Source organism: Thunnus albacares, chromosome 24 (assembly GCF_914725855.1).
Source record: "Thunnus albacares chromosome 24, fThuAlb1.1, whole genome shotgun sequence".
Classification (NCBI taxonomy): Eukaryota; Metazoa; Chordata; class Actinopteri; order Scombriformes; family Scombridae; genus Thunnus; species Thunnus albacares.
Genome location: NC_058129.1, coordinates 18,418,597 through 18,442,723, shown reverse-complemented (window position 1 = coordinate 18,442,723; position 24,127 = coordinate 18,418,597). Strand labels below are relative to the sequence as shown.

Genomic DNA, 24,127 nt, shown 5'->3' with positions numbered 1-24,127 from the left:
TTCTTCCCCAAAATTTTTTAACATGTGGCGTCCCGGCGGAGCCATGTGGTATTCTTTAGCAATCAATCCCTCCTGGCCGCGTCTTTCCGTGAGCACAATCAGACCTTGAGGTCAGGAGGAATCTGTCCGGCCCCCGGAGGCCCCCCGCTTCTTTTTTTTTTTTTTTTTTTTACCTCCTCCCTCCAGGAAGGGGGCCGGGGACAGATTTCATCCCCGGGGGGGGGGGGGGGGGGGGGCCCTGGAGGTCGGTGACACACTGTTAGTGACGGGGGGCCTCGGCAGGTTTTCCACTGTGTCAGTGGCTATTAGCTCTGCTTTCAGGTAAGAGCGGCGCCGCTGCTGTTTGACAGCTGGACACATTCATTCTGACTTTCAACTCCACCACTTCAACCAGTAGGACAACAAGTACTCAGGTCCTTTAATGCAGTAAAACATAGTAATACTACAGTATAAATCCCAAGTACTCAGGTCCTTTAATGCAGTAAAACGTAGTAATACTACAGTATAAATCCCAAGTACTCAGGTCCTTTAATGCAGTAAAACGTAGTAATACTACAGTATAAATCCCAAGTACTCAGGTCCTTTAATGCAGTAAAACGTAGTAATACTACAGTATAAATCCCAAGTACCCATCAACTTATAGCTTCTTATTTCAATATGTTGTACAGTTTGTTCTGTACTTACTGTATCTGTACATGGATTTAATTGAATTTTGATTTACAGTTTGGGAAGTTTTCCCCATTTTTATATGTTTATTTCTCTACTGGATCCCAAGTATCAAAAGCACCATAAAAATACTCATTATGGCATCATTTAGAGAGTTATTATACAGTTATATTATTGGATTTTTATTAAAAGCAGAGTTTTAATGCTGTAGCAGCCTGAAGTGAAGTTTAACTACTTTAAATAATCTTATAGTTTAATCTATAATGATGCATCACTTCTCACTATGACTGTCTGATGAATGTAGTGGAGTAAAAAGGACAAAAACCTCAAAATTGAAAGTCAAGACTCAGAAACTCAAGTGTCTAAACCGCCTAAACCGCCATCATCGGTATCGGCTGATAAAGGTTTTGAAATTAAATATCAGCATCGTCCCAAAATGAACATTTCTGCTGATACGTGAGGCCGATAAGACGACGCTTTAAGTAGACGCACACACGAGGAGAACCGTTGGCTAAACGCTGGACGCAGTGTCCGTCCAAAAACTGACGCCATCACGGTTCTTGCGTCGAGCCTGAAAGAGGCGGCGACGTGTATGAAGTGTCTGAAACGGAGAGCAGAGCTGCTGTTTGCGACGGTTGCTCGGCGTCAGTCGGTCATTCCTTCAACACGTCATCCAGATCATTACGACGATAAAGAGAAACAGGCGCCAACCGGACAAAAAAAAACAACCTGTCAGTTACAGAATTCACTTACTTGTGCACAGACATCACATTTATTTACTTTACAAATTGTGAAATAGGTCATAATTTCCTGAGTTGTCAGGAGAGAATCATCCAAGACTGTTAAAGTAGGAGGAATCAAACAGTTTGTTTGAAAATGTGACATAAAAATGAATATGACATGTTTTACATGTAAGCTCAGTGAATGTGCACATCTTGAAAAGCCTTTTATGTTATGTCTGTATCTGCCAGTCGGCCATCATGATAATATGTTAATTCTACAACAGGACAGACTGATGTTCTCTGTAATTAGTTGGAAAGAATATGTGCATATATCGGCATCAGCAATCAGCCAATATGAGCTGGAAAATATTATCGGATATCGGCAAAAATCAAATATATTGACATTTAATCTCATTCTGGTTCTGTAATAGTTGTTTATTCCATTTCTCTTCAGTGCAGCTTAGTGTTTGTTTTATTTATGACATTTTCTTTGTTTGAGTTCAGTTTCTAGACTCACAGTTTGATTTTTCTTGACAGATGAAGTGATCTTAGTCCTGAAAACTGCTTTTTTTTAAACAGGTCATAAATCTGATGTCATAAATGACACTAACCTGACATGTCCGTGATTAAATGTACATGCAGACAAACATGTAACATGTGTGATGTATACAGTCCTTTAGGTTACATGCGCAGCAGGTGGACACAATAACATGAACACCTGTTAAATATAACGCGTTCCAACACAGGATTCTGCATTTATGACACTAAAGTACAGATTCAGCTTCAGCCATTTTTTTATATTTTTGTATTTTATTATGCTGTGCAGTTATTGTGTCCACACCCTGTTGGCACGAGCTGCCAGCTGTGACTCACAGCAGCAGCAGCAGCCTGGAGTTTCCCTGGATGCTTCATTCAGGCCCTCATGTCATGATGCTGGACAGTTAATACCTCTCGACACTCGTACGTTCAGAAAGTGTGGAAAGCACAAGTTTGAATAAGTCAGAGTAGTGATATGTGGTCGTGTGAGCCTCAGTGGAGACAGTAAGTCTTGGAAATTATCTCACAGAGGCTGTAAATGTATCTGAGAAGACTCGAGAAGTTTAAGAGAGAGCTTAAAGTTACTGTTATTTTGTAGAGAGGGTGTAGTTTATCAAATTTAAGGTCTCATTTCTTTAGTCAGGATCTGTTAAAACATTTTACTAAACTGTTTTAATTTGAAACCAGCTGCTACATGAACATAAATCTCCATCACTTCCTCCAGGAAGCAAACGTATTCAATCAAAAACACTAAATGTTTATAAAACCAGCGACTTTCTGTGATAAAAAAACCTTTGCAGGATAAATAGACGTGAAGAAGAAAGAAGGAAGACTTACTCTAAGTGTGGATGATCAATAAAAGAGTCCATCCAGGCAGCGGAGAGGAAGTCAGTGGTCCAAACTGTGGCTGTAAAACAGCGAGTGGCCGTGCTGTAGCCAGACCATTTGGCCGAGGGTCAGGGATCAAAGCCGGCGGTCAGTCAGCGCGGACTTCATGCCGTCGGCATGCAGAGCTGGAGAGACACACATGTGGCAGCACGTCACTGATAACTCCAAGAAACGGCAACAAGTCAGCGAGGGTTGAGAGAGAAGAGTCTTTTAACTGATGAGGAAATAGATTTAGTGTCTTGCTGCACTGCAGGGATTAAACTGTGTCTTTTTCTGGGTTATTTTGCAGTTGAAACGGTTCTCCACAGATATACTAAATCATCTAAACTAGACAAAATTAGGGCTGCAGGGGCTAACAACGTTTTATTGACAAGATATCACAAAGGTTGGGCTACAAATAATTATTTTCATTATCTATTAATCTGTTGATTATTTTCTTGTTTAATCGATTAGTTGTTTGGTCCATAAAATGTCAGAAAATGGTGAAAAATGTTGATCGGTGTTTCCCAAAAACCCAAAGTGACGTCTTCAAATGTCTTGTTTTGTCCACAACTCAAAGATATTCAGTTTACTGTCATAGAAACTAAACAAACCAGGAAATATTCATGTTAAAGAAGCTGAATCAGAGAATCAGAGAAAAAAATTCTCAAAACAATTAATCGATTATCAAAATACTTGGTAATTAATTTAATAGTTGGCAACTTATTGACTAATTGTTGCAGCTCTACACAAAAGTGTGAAAAAAGTTCCCAGAGCCCAAAGGTGACGTCATTTAAATGATTTGTTTTGTTTGACCAACAGTCCAAAACCCAAATATATTCAGTTTGAAATGAAATAAAACAAAAAAACTACAAATCATCACATCTGAGAAGCTGAAATTATTGAACGTTTGGCATTTTTCCTTCATAAGTCAAGTATTAATTTCAGCATGAATATAACTGCAGTCAAAAACAGTAAGACATCTGCTTGTAATGTGAAACAAAACATGAATGAAGGAGTGAAGAAGAAGAAGAAGAAGAACTTTCCAAATGGCCCAGCAACTAAAAACACAAGTAGTAGTAGTATGAACGCTGAGGTTCACAGATGCCATCTCTGCATTCATACAAGCCTCACAGGAAACACTGAGCTTCCTTTAAGTATTGCTACTGTAAAAAAAAAAAAAAAAGTGAGGTCAGGGTCTGTTTTCGTGCACAGGTAGGAGGCGTTCATTCATTCAGCTATTTCGAGGAGCCGGGAATTTCTCCTCTGAACTCAGCCGCCACATCTGTTTGCTGTTGGTGAGGGGCAGGAGGAGATCAGCCACAGGATATTGGACATCCAGGCAGAGGGGTGTGAAGCTGCTAACACTGACACAGAGGCTGTTTCTCCTCTGAGAATATCCTGTCCAGCTCCGAAAAAAAGTGAAAAAAGTGAAAAAGTTCAGCGTGTTGCTTGGGCGTAAAAAGTAAACAGAAAAAGAATCTCTTGTGTTTGCTCGCCTCTCTGTCCCGTCAGTGTCCTCTTGTTTGTTTTCAAACTAAAAGGACAAATGGTCTAACGAATAGTAAAGAAAGGAACAAACAAGAGGCTTTATCATGTTTGGCCTCATGGGAATACTTCCTCTCCCTTGTGCTCTGTTTTTAGCTTTCATATCGGGGGGGATTTTGTGTCTCATTGCTTCTCTTGAAGTCAAGAGGAACAAGTCTGGGAAGTTGGTATAAATTCAGATGTCACTGTTAGCCTCTATTTGTGTATTCGCCACTCGCACAATAAACAACAACCCCCCCCCCTTCGGTCGAAGCTGTATTCTATTTTAGACTCGCCACCGACCTGGGCTTCTTTTACGGGATAGCTATTATTCAAAGGAGAATAGGTGCAGGGTCCGACCATAAATTCCAGCAAGTGGCCCTTCGAAAGGGGGTACGGCGCTGAGGAATTGACTGCGTGCTCTGTGATTTTACTCTGCTACGCTGTGACCTTTTGAATTGAGACAGAGTCATTTGTTTGGTTGACAAGATCTGCTCTAATAATTCAGGTGGACAGTAGTGGCTGCTGGTAATATTCGGTGATGAGCCAAACTGTACTCTTGTAAGCCAGCTACACCTGGAAGGCAGAGGCATTTGTTTTCCTGACGTAGGGGGGGGATACCCTACTCGCCTCAGGCCGTCGTTTGATTTCTGGAAGTCGTGGCCCCTCCAGAGGATTTATCTGTATCCTGAGTGTTTGTGGACCCTTAGTTTATTTACGCTGTGTCAAAGGTGTTGTTTTGGGGTGACTTACTTTCATTTTTGGGTGTATTTAAGGGTCAATTCAGCATCCTGCATCACCAGCCTCCCTGGAGTGTCTGCAAAGGGCAAAAACATTCAAATGAATGAGAATGTAAATAGAAGAAGGTCATAATTTAAGATAACTGTGCTATAAAAATTATTAAAATCATGAATCTGTGTAAAAATAAAGCAGTATTTTGGGTGTCTCAACAAACATGTGATGCCTGATGAGAGTTTCAGTTCCTCTCGGTGTGACTGGAAGTAGAGAAGCAGTGACTCGAGTGAAGAGAAAGGATGAAGCAGCAGAACAAACAGTCATTGATTTCAGCACAATGACTCTGCAGAAGGGGGGGAGGGTCACTCTGAAGTTGTGGTTCCTTTAAATAACCTTATTGTAAGGATCTCTTTGTTAGCCATTATACTCAAATGAATCATTGTGTTCCCTTTCAAAAGGAGCCTACAGTCAACAGTGGGAGGCGACGGTTAATTACACCACTAACTGAGCTATTGACTTGCTAACCTGGTTGTTAGCTACTCCTACGAGTAGATTCACTGATTTTTAGGTTGCCTCTCTACTGTGTCACCATGTCTGTGGCCTCAGCTTGATTTAGGAGCAATGTTTTTTTGTATGTTAACATTTTAACCTCAAGCTAATGCTACACAACAAGATATAAAGTTGCTAGTTGGTAGATAATATTACTTCTACCAGTGCTAAACTAGAAAGAAGTAGCTGGTTTATACTCTAAATATAAACTTCAAAGTAGAAAACATGCACCAATTACTATTATATGGGAATATATTACTTAAATGTGTACTTACACTTAATTTCCATGCTAATAGATAAGAACTTAACTGGCTAACCACTGTCAACCGCCTGCTAATTCAGCCACCAACAGTATTTATGCTGCTAAAAGGTAGCACACTCACAACAAAAACAATAAAACACTCACCAGTTAATATTTCAGGAACATATACTGTGTTTGAAGCTTTTATGACACTGCGTACTTGATGCCACAATACAAAAAGTTACCGTAACATGCTAACTTGTGATATTAAAAGGTAGCAAACTAGCTTAAAAAAACAAAACACTCACCAGTTAACATTTCCAGGAACATATATTGTGTTTGAAGCTTTTATGGTGCTGCATATTTGACGCCACAATACTAAAAGTTAGTGTAACATGCTAACTTGTGATATTAAAAGGTAGCAAACTAGCTTAAAAAAACAAAACATTCACTCAAACATCCAATATTTTTGGGAATATGTAGAAACATTTGATTAGACTATAGAATAGAATAGTAATATACAGATATTTATAGATAGTATTGCACATTTCCTCAATATATAGAAATACTATCCCAGTTGTCAGTGCTGTGGTGTGGAGTGTTATGACGGTGTTGGGAGGGTGGTGGTGGAGTTCAGTTCAGTGATGGCTCTGGGGTAAAAGCTGTTTTTGAGCCTGGAAATGTGGGTCTATAAGGCTCTGTAGTGTCTTCCAGATGACAGCGGAGAGAAGAAATGATGATAGGGGTGCATCCTTCAGAAGGCTGCTGATCTGAAGGTGTCTCCCAGTGAGGGCTGGGGGAGTCCAGTTATTTTCTGGGCTGTGTTTATGATTCTCTGGAGAGCTCTCCTGTCTGCTGCTGAACAGTTGGCATACCAAACTGTAATATAGCATGTCAGTGCCCTCTCTGTAGAGCAGTGGTAGAAGGACATGAGCAGCTTCACAGACAGGTTGGTTTCCCTAAATGTCATGAGAAAGTAAAGCTGCTGTTGAGCCTTTTTGACCAGGACTTGATTGTCTATGTGAGGTCTTCTGTGATGTGGGTTCCTCTCCACTTTTTCTCCTTTGATGTTTAGAGGAGAGAGGTCCTCACAGTGTCTCCTAAAGTCTATGATGACTTCTCTGGGTTTTTTTTGTTAAGTGGTTGTTTTCTGTACTCTCTGTAGTCTTGTCCCCATTTGAGATCAGTCCCATTGCTGTTTTGTCATGCAAATTTGATGATTGTGTTTGAGGGGTGTGTGGGCAAGAAGCTACTCCACAACTCCTCACTACAGAAAAAGACTCACTAATTATCATTTTAGGGACTATATTTAAAAAATGACCAGTAGGTTGTAACTTTATTGTTGTTAAGCTTTTCTACGACTGCAGTAATAATACTACTTTTGATGCCACCAGATGAAGAATTACTTGCTAGCTTGTGTTCTGCTATTCTAACCTGTAGTATTTGTGCTTTTAAAAGTAGCAAACTTGCTTTAAAAAGACACAAAACACTCACCCAGTCAACCAGTATTTGTGTTATTAAAAAGGTACAAAAAGTAGAAAATAATTGAAAATACTGTCGCTAAAAGGTTCTATGCTAATCAGCTCTGAGCTACTAAATGAAAAGCTAGCTTAACGCCCACTAATTGACATTTTCAGGACAATATCAAAAAGCTAACTAGTATGTTTTACTGTACTGTGAAGACATTTTACACACTAATCTTCATGCTGCAAGATGAGAGGTTAACTTGCTAACCTTTTTGCTAAGTTAACCAGTAGCAGGCTATTTGTGCAATTACAAAGCAACAAAAAATAGAAAATACTGTTGTTCAAAGCTTTTCTGAGGCTATGCTAGTTAGCTCTAAGCCACTAGATGACAAGCTAATTTGCTAACTCCTTGTTTGCTAATTCAAAAAGTAGTATTAAAGTAGTAAAAAACAAGACACTCACCAATTAATGTTTTTGGAATTACTGTATATTTGTAATATAAGGTTAATATAACTACAGTATTTTAGGCTGCAATGCTATCTTCAGTCTTTATGCCAAAAGATAAGAAGCTAACATGCTAACTCCCTGTTTAGTTGGAACTACTAAAGAGATAGCTGTGCTTTTTTTAAATTAAATTATGGAGAATAACAGTAAAACAAATACAAATAAAGAGGAGATACCTCCAGGGTTAAGTGACAAAAAGAACTAACCAAACAAAAAAAAAGCCCTTTTTTAAATTGATTGACCCGATATTTTAAAAAGTAGCACACCCGCTTCACAAAAAACTCAGCAGTTAACATGTTGAGGAGTATTTAAAACATCTGTTATACTGTAGTTTAAGTCTTCTGTGAGGCTGCAGAGCTAACACCTATCTCAAAGCTGCTAAATGTGTGAACAGCAAATGTTAAGCCTGACTAATAATGATTTGCGAGGACAGATCAGAGGACTGCAAGCATGAAAGACTGCCATTATGTGCCTCATATATCACCTCAACTAAAGAGGCTTTTGTGTGTGTGTGTGTGTGTGTGTGTGTGTGTGTGTGTGTGTGTGTGGTGAGGGTCTTCCCATGAGGCTTCACTACCGGCCTCTCACACCTGTTACACTGATTCATCAGAAGCAATAAAGACACCAGGCAGAGCTGTCAATCAGGAGCGCAGCTTTGTTAAAGAGGCTGTAAACTAGGTTTGGTCATTACAAACTCAATGAACTGTTGGTTCATCGAAGTGTGTGACCTACAGCCGCCGGGTGGTTACTGGAGCCGTCCCGTAACCAGAAGGTCACAGTTCTGGTTCCTGAAACAACCGTTGAGTCTGTTAACAGCTGTTCTGGTCAAAGTGTCCAAAGACAGGCGGCTAGTTTCACCTGAAAACGTAAAAATATAAACTCTGAGCTCACGTCTGTGCTACTGAAAGACACTGAACTAACTAAACTCAGTCAGATATGCACCTTCTTATGTAAATGTGACGTCAGGAGAGCTGCAACAATTAGTCGATCGATTTAAACATAAACAAATGCCAAGTATTTTAATAAGTGACTAATCATTTTGAGTCTATTTTCAAGAAAAAATGCCAAAAAGCTTCTTAAACGTCAGTATTTTCTGGTTTTCTTAGTCTTGTATGACAGTAAACTAAATATCTTTGGGTTGTGGACTATTTGTCAGGACTAAACAAGACATTTTAGGCCACATCTTTGGTTTTGGGAAACAGTGATTGATATTTTTCACCATTTTCTGACATATTCCAGAGCAAACAACTAATCAATTAATCGAGAAAATAATTGATAGATTACTCAATAATTTAAAAAAAATCATTAAGTCTGTTTTACATGTTGGTTTAAAGTCTGCATAAGTCCCCAAATCACTTTTACACAGTGCTGGAAGAAATATTAAATGTTTAAGTAAAAAATATTCCATTGCAAGTAAAAGTGAAGTTTTATCAGCAAAATGTACCTTAGTGTATTATTATTATTTACTACATATTATATCATTGTTTTATTATTACTTAATTACTTAATTGCTTCCTCTTAAAGTGTAAGCAGAATCTATTAATCTGCCTTTACTAAAACAGTTTAATGAACCATGAAACACTGTGAATTAGCCAAATTTAAATGATATTGTGGAATAGAGAGAGATGTTTCTAATATTTAATCGACCCAAAATAATAGAAATAAACAGTTCAAACTGCAGCCTAAAACAGTTCATCTGTGTTAGTTTCAGCTGGCTGTACCTAATAAACTGCCATTTGACAGTATTTTTCTCTTGTATTGTTTGTGCTCTTATGAGAATATATAATCTTACTGCCTTCAGGTGTTTTTGTATCTGTAAAGTGAGGTTCCTACTAAATTGTTTAATCTATAAACAGGCAGAAAATAGTGAATAATCTCAATCAATGTTTCCCAGATCCCAAAATAACATCCTCAAATTCCTTGTTCTGTCCGACCAGAACACCAAAACCAAAAACAGTAAATACTCACATTTAACAGATTGTAACCAGAGAATGTTTGTTTGGCATTTTGTCTTTTACAGTTATCACTAATCAATTAATCGATGGTTTCTGCACTAGTTGAGTATTTGGTCAACACTTTAAGATGACTGATTTGTAGGTTTAAGCAAATTCTCACATTTGAGAAGCTAAAACTATGAAGATTTATGCAATTGTTGCTTTATAAGAGGTTTAAACAAGACTGTAAACTTGCTCGTGAATAAAGGTAATTATCAGTATTGTTATGATTAAATATGTGGCATTGAGCCTTTATAAAGTGTTCAGGTTTCTAAATGTTCTATGTTACATTATGGAGGCTGAATAAAGAGTCTCTTCATTTCCATCTCAGCTTTGAAGATAAAGTGGTATTGTTCTAAATATTCAAGCCACAAACCCCGTCCTGAATAGTGCTGGCGGAAAGGTCAATAGTCAAATAAACTTTGATGACATGTGAGCTAAGTCCCCCGCCTCCTCACCCCCCCTCCCCCTCGTCCCCTTTAACCCCCAAAGCCCCCGCGTCGACCCCCACGTCCCCGCTGCCAGAAAGCAAATTGAGTCATGAATCGCAGGGGAAGACAGAAAGCCTCCCGCATGGCGAGCTGCTGTCTTTTCACGACAAAATCCTCTTGACATGTTTGCCCCGGCGCTCGAGGATAATCTCACAGGTTCAGCAAACATAAACAAGTGGCAGAGTCACCGCGTGGAGACTCACGATGCTGCTCTTACTAGGAGAAAACTGGATTCTGTGAGAAAACTGGTTTCCTCCAGCTAGACTCCTCCTGGAGAACGCTGATTCGTTTTCCATGCAAAGACAAACTTGACTTCTGACAGGGAAAGTGTCTGTGTGACAGCAGAGCATCAGGATGAGAGGAAAAATCAATAAATACAAGTCAGATGTTTCCTGCTGTTTAAGTTCATTTCATCCAGAGTCGGACTGAAAGTAAAACTAACATGAAGTAACCTCTACAAGTATAAATAACTCGATTATTTTCATAAATGGGTAACATGCAGATGATTTTCTCTATCAGTCAATTAGTTGTTTGGTCTGTAAAATATCATAAAAATAGTGGAAAGATGTCTGTTTTCATTTCCTAAAGGGTAAGTTGAGGTTTTCAAAAACCTAAAACCTAAAAATGATTGATTTACGATCCAGTAAGACAAAGAAAAACAGCGAAGCAGGACTATTGAGAAGCTGAGATTAAAGGATGTTTGGTGTCTTAAACAATCAATCAATGATAGAAAAAGTTGCAGATTCACTCAAAAATGTAAATCTTTGCTGTGGCTGCAGACTCAGCAACATTTTCTTACTACAAGTCATCAGGATTGTGAACTCTGATCCTGACTCGACCTCATATGGAAACACACACATTACTCTCAACACTCCCTCCAGTTCACACTGAATGTTCACATTCATCACATTTGGTGTTTATTTTTAATCCTCCCTTTGCAGATTATTCATCTAAACTTAATATCGTTTTATTTTAACCATTTAAACTTCTGTTTATGTTTTCTCCTTTCAGTAAGAAAAGCATCTTGTATCATTAACAGTTGAAATAATAAGACGTGATGAAGGTCGGAGAGAAACCTGATAACTGACCTGCTGCATGTAGATTATACAGTAATCAGATTACTTCAGTGCAGGTTAACACTCTGATTTCCTGTCTAACCTGGTTTCTTGTGTTCATGTACTGATTGTTTTGACCTTTTGACCTTTTGGTTACAAGAAAGTCTCCAAATGAAGCTTTCAGCTGTTGATGCAAAACACTTTTTTTTTTCTAGAAAGTATTAAATGACATTATTCTAGCCAATTAGCTTTGTTGTAGTTCGTTTTTATTTTTAAAAGAAATCTTAATTTAAGGTCCACTCAGTAGCTTCTTCTGGTACTTTCAGCTGTATCTTTTCAGTTGTCCTTCCTCATATATGACTTATATATATGTCATACATGATACAACAATATATATGTATACAAGCTCCTGTTATCATATGACTTAACTTTGGTAAACTTCATCCTCTTCAAGAATAAACCTTCACTCTTAGGTGACAAGTATTTATAACAATGAACATCTTTTGTCTCTTATAAATGTAAAATAAAATGAAGCAAAAGCTCAAATGTTCTAAATATTCTGAAACTTTACTCAGAGAAGGTAAAAGGTGTTTTGTTGTCAGAGTTCTCATCTCATTCAGATCCCGAACGCTCCAGCAGCATCATCTAAGTCCTCTCAGTGCTTCCACAGTTTGTTCTCATCTCATCTCCAAATGAACACTTCCTGTCCTAACAGCTGCTTTCTTTGACTTTCAGATCGCTGGACGTCGGACATGGAGACTTCCTTGTCGAGATCCGGCGAGAAAAAAGACAAAATGGACGGTAACGGTTTCGGAGACCTCCCGAAGAAACCCTCGCCCTCAGAGACGAGAGGTAGGACGCTTTTATTTTAAAAAAAAAAAAAACCTCCCGATGCAGCGACTGGATCGGATGTTCCTGTCCAATAGTCAGTCGGGCCTTGGCGATGCTGTGTGTGTGAGGATGAGCCGAGGTCTCGCAGGTCGCTCAGGCAAAAAGGGGGCAAAAGGGGGAGCGAACACGACCGATGAAATATACATTTCAAAGATAAAGTGCCATCACGGGAGCCGGTGCTCGTGGCTCTCCTCGGGCCTGATAAGGTACAGCAGCAGTCAGAGGTGACTTACAGTAGACGTCTGATAGGAATTCTAAATAGACCCGGTGCCTTAAAAGAGCATCATTAATGCAGATCGTCCCGGTATCAAGGCCTGCTAGTGTGTACAGTCGAGGAGTGTGGCATCATTTGAGCCTGTAAATGCTGATGAATAGATAACATGACAAGAGAAGAAGAAGAAGAAGAAGAAGAAGAAGAAGAAGGGGGGGGGGTCGGGGCAGGTGAGTGTTTGTGTTGTTGAACTAAATGAAGAGTAGCACCGATCGGCTCTCGCGGGGGGGGGGCGCAGGCAGGCAGAGAGAGAGAGAGGATACATGTTTTAAAGATGTCAGTGAACGTGTGATGAAAGCTCGGCATAATGAGGCTGAAAGACCTTGTTCTTACCTCCAGAGTATAAAGGCGATGAATTACAAAAAAAAAAAAAAAAGGACTGGGGTTGGTAGAGCCGAGAGGACGACATGGAGCTTCAGAGGCTGACAAAGATGCAGGCTGATGGGCCGCCTTTTGAAATGGAAATTAAACGTGTGATTTTGTGACATTATTACTCATTAATGAAGGACTTGGTGGCCTGCCATTTATAAAGAAACACTTATTAATTGATAAAGAAGGAACAAAGCTGGAAATGGAGCCCAAAGGTAGGCACCCAGCCAGAAAACAAGTTAAAGGATTGTTCTGGTTTATGAATCATTTCTAATGATTACTGCCAGCGTGTGTCTGTCTGGTTCTTCAACAGTTAAGATAAAGAATCTATGCATATATTGTCTTTATTTGTCAGCTGTTAGCTGGAAAACTTAAAAAGAACAGAAAGAACGATTCCAGGTGTAAATAATAGATGTCTGAGGTCATTAATGGTCCTTATTAGATATTCTATGGTGGATATATATATATATATATATATATATATATATATATATATATTAACTAATTAAAGGATACAAAACATTAGAGCTGCAATGATTAGTCGATTCATCGCTTGATATTTTGATCATTTTATTATTGCCTCATTCCAGCCTGTCAATAGTGATGATTTGCTGCTGTTTTTAGTCTTATGTGATGGTTAAATCAACATTTTTGAGTTTTACTTTGAGCTTTAGTAAAGGTGTGACTGACATGTTTTGTTGTTTTCTGAAATTTTTGTGAACAATTATTCAATTAATCGAGAAAATATGTGTCAGAATAATCGATTATTTCTCATATTTCTGTTTTTTTTTAATGAAGGTCAGACCAGTAATACATCCAGAATATTAAAAGGATAGACACATTTATATTGTTTCACAGTTTTTACTGTATCTTCATCAGCAGTCACTTTGATTATTGATAGAAATGATCAAAACTATGAAAATTAGAGCCGAGTTGTGATAAATCAGAGTTCACAGGTTTGTGAAATATGTAGAGGTTTCTGGTGGAGGAGTGATTCGACTTGAAAGCGTGATGTTCCAGGCGTTTTGGGATATATATCCACTACTACTATGCAACACATGCTGTAGATTCTCCTTGACATTCCTGTTGCTTCTCAGCTTGAGCAAAAAAAAAAAATCCAGGAGGAATATTTCCCCCTTGTGCTTTCAAAAAAAACCCCATCTACAGTTGAAAATTAGAGAATAAGACAAGATTAGAGAATTTAATCATGAAGGGAGAAGCTGTAGTTTCGGTCTGTCGAAGCACTGACCCACATTTTAACTACACGTATGTCCCGTGAAGTAAAGGTGAGGACGACACGAGAGGCAGAGAGGATGCATGTTTTAAAGATGTCAGTGAACATGTGATGAAAGCTCGGTATAATGAGGTTAAAAGACCTTGTTCTTACCTCCAGAGTATAAAAGCAATGAATTACTGAAAGAAAAAAAAAAAACGGGGTTGTGGTGTGGTGGAGCGGCGGACGACGTGGCGTTTGAGCGACTTGACATGAACGCAGAGTGACGGGTTACTTTTGAAATGGAAATTCCAGCCAGTGATTTAGTGACATTTCTTCTCTTTAATGAAGAACTTGGTGGCCTGCCATGATGAAGAAATCGAACATTAATTGTTGATAAGAGAATATCAATGTAGGACAGTTTTTTTTTTTACATGTGGAGCTGGCGTCTGTGCTGCTCTATATCTTGACACGATCTCGTCTTCAATATTTGAACAAAGCTGCGAGCGAACTCTTTGCCTCCGTTAGATTATAAGCACGTTTCCCAGGGTGCTTTAGGAGTCCAGCGTGTCCCATCAGCTCTCTCTGCACAGATAATGTCTGTTTTCATCCAGTCTGCTATGTAAGAAAAGGTTTATGGCTTTATCCAGACATGGAAAGAGCTGCACCAGAATCACTCGTTTCCTAGGCAGCAAAGTCGACTACTGTGTGTTTTATGCTAACGTTGGTTCAACTGACACCTGACAGGTGTTACTAATAGATGTACTGGCTCTCAACGAAAGGCGGATAGGTCTGGATTTAAGCATTAAAACAGGCCAAAAAGTCATGTGAAGGTCATTCAGAAATGGACGAAAAAGCTTGAAAACAGCTTTACCAGCCGGTCAGACTGGGAACAGTGAGCGAGGGTGTGTTCATCCACTAAGTCCAGTTTGAGTCATGGATCTGTGAGTTTTAAGGCTTATCAGACGCCAAAACTCTGCGCAGCGGTTTATAATACTATGAGACAGGATTTTACAACTGGTTCAGGTTCACAGCCTTGATGTCTTCGAGCGAGACACTGAAACCAGATCTACCTACGAGACAGTTCAGAGCTTCAAACATAAAAATGTAAAGTAGTAACGTACTGTAAGAAGAGACAGCTAGACTTATTGTAACAAGAACGCTCCCAAACTGATCTGTAGTCAGATATTGATGCTCACATTTTAACTGTGAAGGCCTGAGATGAACGTTCTTGTAAATTTAGGGATGGATAACTTTTATTTTGGTAATTAGAGGAAGCAGAATGTGATCTACAACACAGTATAGGCGCCACTGTAGAGATACTGAGAATAAAGTTGACATATTTTAAGAAAAAAGTTGCAACATTTAGAAAATAAACATGTAATTTTACAAAAATAGACTTTTTTAATCAAAATATTTCTCTCTTACTCTGAAAATCTCAAGATTTGTTCCTCTAACAGGATATGAGAAGTGAGTTTGGAGTGAGAGATGATTTATTCTGACTATATCTGCCTGTGAAGTTGATTAAAAAGAATATTTTTGTTGCCTGAGAGTGAAAAAAGGAGCTCCATATTTCATGTTGAGTCTTTAATAAGACTATTTACATGACTCTTGTGTCTTTGACCCTAAACGTAACCTCACTTGAACTCCAACACAACCGTCCGATGTATATTTATATTTCAATATCAGCTGCTGAGTTTTTAATCTTCTCTTGCTTAAAATAAAAAAAACTCCCTCCATAACTCTTCCCCCCCCACCCCTCCCACCCCCCCACCCTGCTATCAGCCTGTGTATTTTAATCTTAACTAAACAAGAAGCTGCGATCCACAGCCGCCACTCGCTCCCGTCTCCACCAATCAGATACCGGGCGAAGCATAAGTGCTAAAAACCGGAGCCGTCTTGCCGCCGTGTCGAGACAGAGCAATTACTTATCGCGGTAATATGCATTATTATTCCTGTTGCCAGCTCCTGATAAGTGAATATGCAGCGTGAGACAGGGAGGCAGATGAGACAAGGTCCTTGAACCTGAGAGCTTATTCCCGAACGAGCCGGGCCGAAGGAAAACTAGACGATTCTAATATACTGCTGCTGTTCGCCGCCGCTTTTATTGTCAGCGTATGGTTTACTGTTGGCTGCAGAATTCCTGTCACCTAAGTCATGCCCACCTCTGAGCCTCGACGCCGGCTGTATAACAGCCCGCCCTGTTTTATATTCCCGTCCCGCGTTATTTATTTAGAACAATTTCCTCTCTATCAAAGGACATGGCTAATGCCGAGTTTTAATATGTTATTTACACATAAAAAACAAGCTATTTACAGCGGTGCATGTGTGCAGAAGGGAGGAGGAAAATGAATGGGCCCCCGCGCCCCTCTCCGATCTGTTATATCACAGTTTAACAATCTGGATTGCTAATAGAACCATTTATCATGGAGCGGTCATTTATTTTATGTGAGGCGGGGGCCCAGGTCTCGTTCCCAGAGGCCTATGGAAATGGGGTTCGCATGTAATGAAGCTCAAGTGAGAGTCACTTTGTTTAAAAAGTGGATACGCCACGCTCCCGAGTCAATTAGAATGGACCCAGGTGCTCCAGACGCTCCTATCTGCTCCTTTTTTGATGATGAAACCACCTCCTCCTCCCCCTCGTCTTCACCCTGGGACCAGCTCCGACCCCCCTACTTGATTTTTTTTGGAGAGTGAAGGAAACAGACATTTAAAAAAACCCAAAAAACTCTGGCACGGTGACTCCTGGACTCATGTTTGGTGTCGTTTACCAGGAATCGACCCCGGCAGCACCAGCTTTTTGGGCTGAACTCCCCTCTCTCTCTCTCCGTCTCTGGCCGAGCCGGGGGGCTCTGCTGCCCAGTTAATGGATTCAAATGAGCGCCTGTATTTCCTCTGACAGCGTGCATCTGTCTGCTTATACAAGGCCGGGGCCAGAGCGCACAGATTTATGCCATCTCAGGGACCTTTATGATTTCAAACCCATTCGTAATAACCGAAGGTATTTAGAGGGAGAAGATTGGTGAGAAATGCGGCGAAATGACAAAGAATCCACAAAGCCTTTATTGATGTATGTGACAATTTCTAGACTGGGGCCTTGGAGAATTAAAGTCAGCCTGTATTAGGGGTAAAAATCTCCTTCTGTTTATATACATATAAGTTCAGAGACATTTCATGAAGGCTTGGTTGAAATCTGATTTCCATTTGATTGGTTAAATTTAGAGTTATTGCCTTTTCAAAAAACCCCATCCTTTTTTTTTTTCCAGGCAGTTTCAGAACAAATCCAGGAAATACATCACTGCTAAACTTGATCCTGATTGGCTGCCCGCGCTATTTGATTCTCTGAAGTCCGTCCAATCAGGCTTGTTTGAAGAATTTGAACTGGAAACGCTCCATTTGGATCAGAGGAAGCCAGTCAGAGCCCAGTATTGACTGAATTTCCACATCTGAACAAAGAACAACCAGATAAAACACTATAAGATGAAGTTCATTCTTCACCTTGGAAACAGCACAAGGTCCATTTAGTAGCTGTTCTGGAGCTTTCGATCGAACTGCCGCAAGGTTCAAGAATTAACTTTGAAGCTCCAACATGGACGAGAAGAAATAGAAATTTTAACATCTTCAATTCAAGGACAAGTGGGTAAACTCCATAGAGGATCATGTGATATGATCGAAAGCTCCAGAACATAGCTATATTTTAATATTATAGAGTTTATTCTCATCCTGAGTCGGAGAGACAGAATTATGAGAAACCTTCGTGACCTTTAAATCTGTGTCTGATGCAGATTTCTCTCAGTGAATATTGAAGAGGAAGACGTGTTTTTGTAGATTTGAGCCGGAGCTCGTCGTAGGTTTTTCTCTCCTCTCCGTCTGTGTCTGTAAACTAGGCCAGAGGAAACTACTGGGTGCCGCTAATGATTTGATTAACTGGCTTTGGTGGCTCATGACATACATCTTGCTGAGAGTGAGTTTGTCATTCGAGAGGGAGATTGATGTGCCGCGCCGACTCCCTCCCTCCGTCCCTCCGTCCCTCCCCTGCAGCCTCCCAGGTCTTTCTGCTGAGTCGGGTCGGTCTGCGGGGAGGGACCCTAAGTACTTAGCACCTCCTAGGCTGCCCCCGGGGGCAGACTGGGTGGGTGGGGGGGGGGACGGAGGGGGCGGCAGACCTAAACAGGCTTAGTGTTCCCCAGTATATCTCTCATGTCGGGCAAAAAACACACATTTAATAACATATTTCCGGAAAGAAGAAAAGAAGCTTAAGCTTTCTTTGAAACACACCAACGGCATAGCTGCAATAAATAGATGATTAATCAGTTTGTTGATTGATAGAAAATTAATCTGCACCAATTTTGATAATTGATTAATGATGTTTCATCTCTTAATAAACCAAAAATACCAAACATTCACTGGTTCCAGCGTCTTAGCTGCAGAGATTTGCTGCTTTTCTCTGCTTCATATCATTTTAATTGATTATCTTTGCATTTTAGACTATTAGACTGTTTAGACAAAACAATCTAATTGATCTATTGACTGAGAAAATAATCAACATATATAGATACATGTTATATAAAGATATATAATACGGATGTAACAGCCCCAAGTAAGAAAACACTGAGCATAATCTTTCTTTGTATACATTTGCCATATTGTGATATGTATTTATATCTAAAATACCTTTATTAATATCATTATATTTATTATATTAATATCATGGTTGTAGTTACAGACACAGAGGTCATGTCCTGGAAGTTTGATGATTTTATGCTGATTCTGATGTTTGTTTTAGACTAAATAAATGTAATTCTGGCTGTTTTTAGTCAAAAGGTATGAAAATAAGTTAAAGTATAAAGAAAAGGTTCAGTATTTCTTCAGCAGAATTATAACCTGGGAGTGTTGAGAGGGCTTTGAGATAGTATTTAGGAAGAAAACAGTTTACATGAATGAAGAACATTAAAATTTCACCTGCTTTTTCTTGTGGCTTCGTGAAGTTGGACTCATAAAATCTTAGCTACGGACCTGATGATCCATGCAAATTTGAGATTAAAAAAAAAACGCCAGAATTGCATTTTTTGTAATCAAATATGTCTGGCTGTGAGACAAAGTGTCCCTCTTGATAATCCAAGTCCTGCTGATTAGTATAAGAACATTTTTCTGATGTTTAGACTCACTCAAGTGGTCCTGAGTATTTCCTGCAGCGTCTGGTAACATTTTCCAGAAATACAGAGATTCAACTGCTCGGCATTCTTTAAGGGGCTAAAAACAAATAACGACATCTGCCTGAGGTCTTATAAAGCCTGTGAGTCAAACTGGGGGCTGAGGGCTTGGTGACCAGTCTTCCCATTAGAAACAATGGGATTAGTTTGATTGTGATGAATCCTGAGCTCAGGACAAAAGCCCCTCAGTTAGATGAATGGAGACGAAGGCCTGGCTGTGTAAATAGTGTTTTAAGAGAGGTGGGTTAGCGATAAGGACGGATTTCTTTATCGGGGCCGGTAAAGTGGGGGCCCGGTGGACAGTGAGTAATTGATGGTGGCTGGATGCGCAGGCCCCCACCGCAAGCTAGCGAGCTGCACAGGGAGCACTCAGGGGGTCAGGCCCGCTGGCAGAGAAAAATGCGACCGAAAAAAGGCTCAGCGTCCACCTCCTACTCCAAAAGGACGGCCACTAATCTTCCTGAGAAGAAGAAGAAGAAGAAGAAGAAGAAGAAGATGAGGGGGCGGCGGCGGCGGCTCTTTTCTCTTTTTCCTGCCTCTGTGCTGTTTAAATGAGGCCCTGCCTGGGGAGGCCTCCGAGAGGCAGAAAAATAGCCCCCTGACATTAATACTGGCTTTCTTACTCACAAACTACTTTTTACACACAAACTACTACTGTTTCTCTGTCAGCCAGGAGGGCGAGGCTGCACTGCGCTGCTGAAAACAACTAGATTTCATGAGATATTTAGTAGAAGAGTCGATACAGAGCACTGATATTTAGATTATTAAGTGTTTCATATACAGGATTTATTATCACAATGATCACACTTAATAAAGACTCATAGACATAGACTGCACTACATTATTGACATGATTAACCCATAAGAACCCATTTCTCCTTAAAGGAAAATCATGAGGAATATAAAACAGACCAAATGGACCACAAGGAACACATTTCTGAATTTTATTTTGAAATTCTACCTTCAGTGTCAAATATCGGTAATGTATCATATATGTCATAACTTGTTTTATATCAATTTGTTCAAGAAATGTAATACAGGACGTCTTGTTAAATGGGTTGAAATCTACCTTTAGTAACAAAAAAAACAAGCTTTTTAAAATTAGCTAGTTCTGTCACACTTGCTGACCAGGCACACTGCCGCCATTTTGGAAGTGATGTCATGGGTTACACAGATTCACACGTTGTCACATGACTGCAGCAGGATGTTCAGTAGATGTCACTTTAGAGACTTCATGAGTTAAAAGGGTTGGTGACACCTGAGTCACCGTGGGTTCTTATGGGTTAAATGACACAGGGCTGCAACTAACGATTATTTTCATTATTAACTAATCTGCTCGTTATTCTCTCGATTGAGTGAAAGTGAAAGTGTCCGAACAAAAGTCCAAAAGTCAAATATATTCAGTTTACTATCATGTTTGACAAAAAACAGCCGGAAATCCTCAAATTTGAGACGCTGAAATCAGAAAGTTTTTTTTTTCAAAATGATTAATTGATATCAAAATAGTCCCCCATTAATTTTCTGTCAATCTATTAATCAGTTAATTGACTAATCGTTGCAGCTCTAAAATGACAACAGAGACCACAGTACGCTAACTTCACTATGACATCACTACTCTACAGTCACTATATTATGACCATTAATAAAATATATCACACTACAGAGACCACGTTACCCTCTATGTGTTAAATTAAACTACACAGGAATACTACTACAAGGATCTTCTTCACCAGATATTTAGTTTTCTTACACTTTGTATCAGAGATGATGTCACTTTATTGATATATAAAGCCGATCAGCTCTGGAAATAATTGAAATTAGCTCAGATTTCCTCTCCTATGTGAAACAGATTTAAGGCTGAAATCAGGTTTTTTTTCTCTCTGCAGCCATGTGGCCCCTGTGCGTGGCCCCTCGGTGCAGTTTTCCACTAATCACAGTGAGTCTCTGGATGGCTGTTTCCACATGAGAACCCACATGTGAGCCTACTGCGTACACAGTCATCTGGGCTAGTGGGATTTCTGCGCGCGCACACACACATTTCTGTGGCTCTTTGTAAACATTTAGCTTGATGACTTTCCAAGATGCCCTCGTCCCGTTTTATCTGAAGTTTCACTCAGGGGGAAAGGCTGGTCTAAGGAACCTCGAGATTAGATGCACTAAGTGAAAACAGAAATGTTTTTCTTATTTTCTAGTCTATTTATAGACAGGCAGTTGATTACTGGATAAAAATCAACTCTAAAAAAAAAAAAAAAAAGGGCTTTCTGCCCTCAGTTTCTCTCTTCTTGTTGGTTGTTTTCAGGCTTGAGAACAGTCATTAAGGAAACTTGTAAAACCGTGGCATCTATTCCAGTTGAACCAAACTTACTGCAGAAGCATCCGACATATTCTGTAGTACTCAACTGGAAATATACTCACGTTGGATCCCTTCAGAAGCTCAGTGACATGCCAAATGGTGGAAATTTCTGATTTTCCAGCCCAAAGCATTTTACGAGTGCTAATGATTGTGTATGCTTTAAGTCAGTAGGAATAAAACGGCAAAATTTGACATGTTTAGTGCCTTGTCCTTCATGTTGAACCAGATTTCTTGACTAAGAAGCATCCTGAAGACATTCAGGAAGGTCACCGGCATCTCCTGTCACGTTGGTTTGATTTATATTTTCCTTTTCATATAATTGGCAGCAAAAGAAAAGACAGATGTCACTTGTTTCATTGGTCCGCTTTACCGCCGCGTTAGCTTGGTGCTGCTGCCGCGGTAAGAGAGGAGGCTACACTTGATGACTGTAGACACTAGGTGGCAGCAGACTGCTTGGATCCTGCTGACAGGATGTACAATGTACTTGTAAGAGTGGTGCCGTCCGTACTTCTGCTCGTTGACTCCACCGGAAGTGAAGCAACTGCAGAAGAAACTGACTGCAGTGAGCTAGCTTTCTTGTAGCTTAGCATCACACATGCTATAGTTGTGTGTGGCACTTTATGTTTGTCACGTCTTAATTCAAGGCTTCCTCATCATGTTGTTTGTTTGGAAATGCTCCTGTTTCGTAAAGACCGTTCTGTGTACACATCTAGTAATTGTTTTAAGTTAAATAGCATAACGCTAACTCTGCTAGCTTTGCCGTTTTTTCTATGGGATTTGCCATTGTATTAATATGTTGTTAGCATCATGCTAAGCAGGGATTAGTGTCCTGTCTGCCGGTTCAGTTTGTGATGTTAAACACCTTTATTAAAGGTCAGAAACAGGAAACTAAATTAGAGGTTCTATATGTAAGAATCAGAAATTCCTTCTCATTAGTGACACTGGTGGCCGTTAAGTGAACTGCAGGCAGCATCCTGTTGCGTCCAGGTGCTCTCACTCCATCAGCGCGAGACTATAGCAGGTGATGTATTTTTCTTACACCTCTCATAATAAGATAAAAGATCTCTAACGTTGTGTTTTGCAAAGCAACTCACATGGATTTTCACAGAAAAACCGTCCCAAGTCAACCCGTTGACTCATTGGCAGTATAAAACGATTAATACATGTAAATTTCTTCACAGTTCTTACATATAAAGCCTTTAAGCACAATCTAGATATCAGGGCGGAGAACGTGGGCATCCTTTGCTAATGTCCTCTTTTTTCCTCAGAATTAGTTTAGTTAAACATGTAGAGTAGTTTCCTCTTAATAGGACTGACATTAAACAGGAGGAACAAGTACAGATAAAGATAAAAACAGAACAAATAAGTTCCTTAATAACTAGAATTAAGGGTGGAGAAAATGGGTGTTGTTGGTGTTTTGGTTTTCTTCACTCATCAGGCCTGAGGATCAAAGTAAGGGTTTTTAGTAAGTATCGCTGGTTGATTGAAGCTATCCCAGCGCTGAAATATGCAACCACAAGCTTCAGGCAACGTCTGGAGACATCAATCTCTCAAAGCCATTAAGGTTTGCTTGCACTGATTCCAAAAACAACAGGCTACATTCCTGGAGATTTACAACTGTGGGGAGTGAGCAGTTGGGAGCGATATATGGATGTTTTAGAGGATTAAGCCAAAACTCCCCCACCTCTTTTTTTTTTTTTCTTTCCTTTTTTCTATTTGGTATCCGTCCTTTCCTGGTCTACCAGACTGCAAATTAGTTCTCCGCCCCCCCCTGAGAGGTGGCCTCTGAGGTTTTTAGGGGCGAGTCCCAGGTTTGTCTGGGTTCAGCCTGAAGACTGAAGAGCACACAGGGACAGAATCAGTCCTGCTGCACATTTACAGAGCGAGGACCGGCCGTAGTGGCAATATTCAACAAAGAGAAAGTTTCATTTAACGACAAAATGTCCGAGCAGCGATCTGAGTCACTCGCACTTATTAAAATACATAAAACACGTTATGAGTCACTGTTTCGGCCACGAGTCATCGGATGCCAGCTGTAGAATCATCTGTGCTTTGGAAAAATATGAAAGTGAAAGATTTTTCTGTAGAACTTTAAATCCATGAACAGGAACAGCTGCATTTGCAATAAAACCTGCCAAATGATGCCAGATTTAGGTGCCATTACATCAAATATATGTAGTCATGTCTTATATATTTGTATAAAGCAGATATAGTTTCTCATTGGTTGACAGCTTTCTCCTCAAATTAGACATAGTTATAAAACATGGCGGCCGTTAAATCTGAGATTGAACGTTTGTTCTTCACCTTTGAAACAGCAGTTGACAAGACAACCTCACCTCAGGGTCCATTAACGGTGATCAAACAGGAATCAAAAGCTTCCCGACTAGTCGTATAGCTGTAACACCCAGTTTAAACAATTCTTTATTAAAAGTGGGCGTTTGAAGCTTTATGGCATCACATCATC

The 24,127-nt window shown here is 39.8% G+C and overlaps 1 protein-coding gene across 1 annotated transcript in view; it reads left to right on the top strand.

The window, feature by feature from the left end:
* The window catches only part of LOC122976161 (zinc finger protein GLI2-like), a 100,599-nt gene that overhangs the window by 4,627 nt on the left and 71,845 nt on the right, over positions 1 to 24,127 (top strand). The window contains exon 2 of the mRNA XM_044344460.1: positions 12,090 to 12,206. Within this exon, the coding sequence (XP_044200395.1) occupies positions 12,107 to 12,206 (100 nt within the window). The 5' untranslated portion in view covers positions 12,090 to 12,106. The remainder of the gene's footprint in view (positions 1 to 12,089; positions 12,207 to 24,127) is intronic.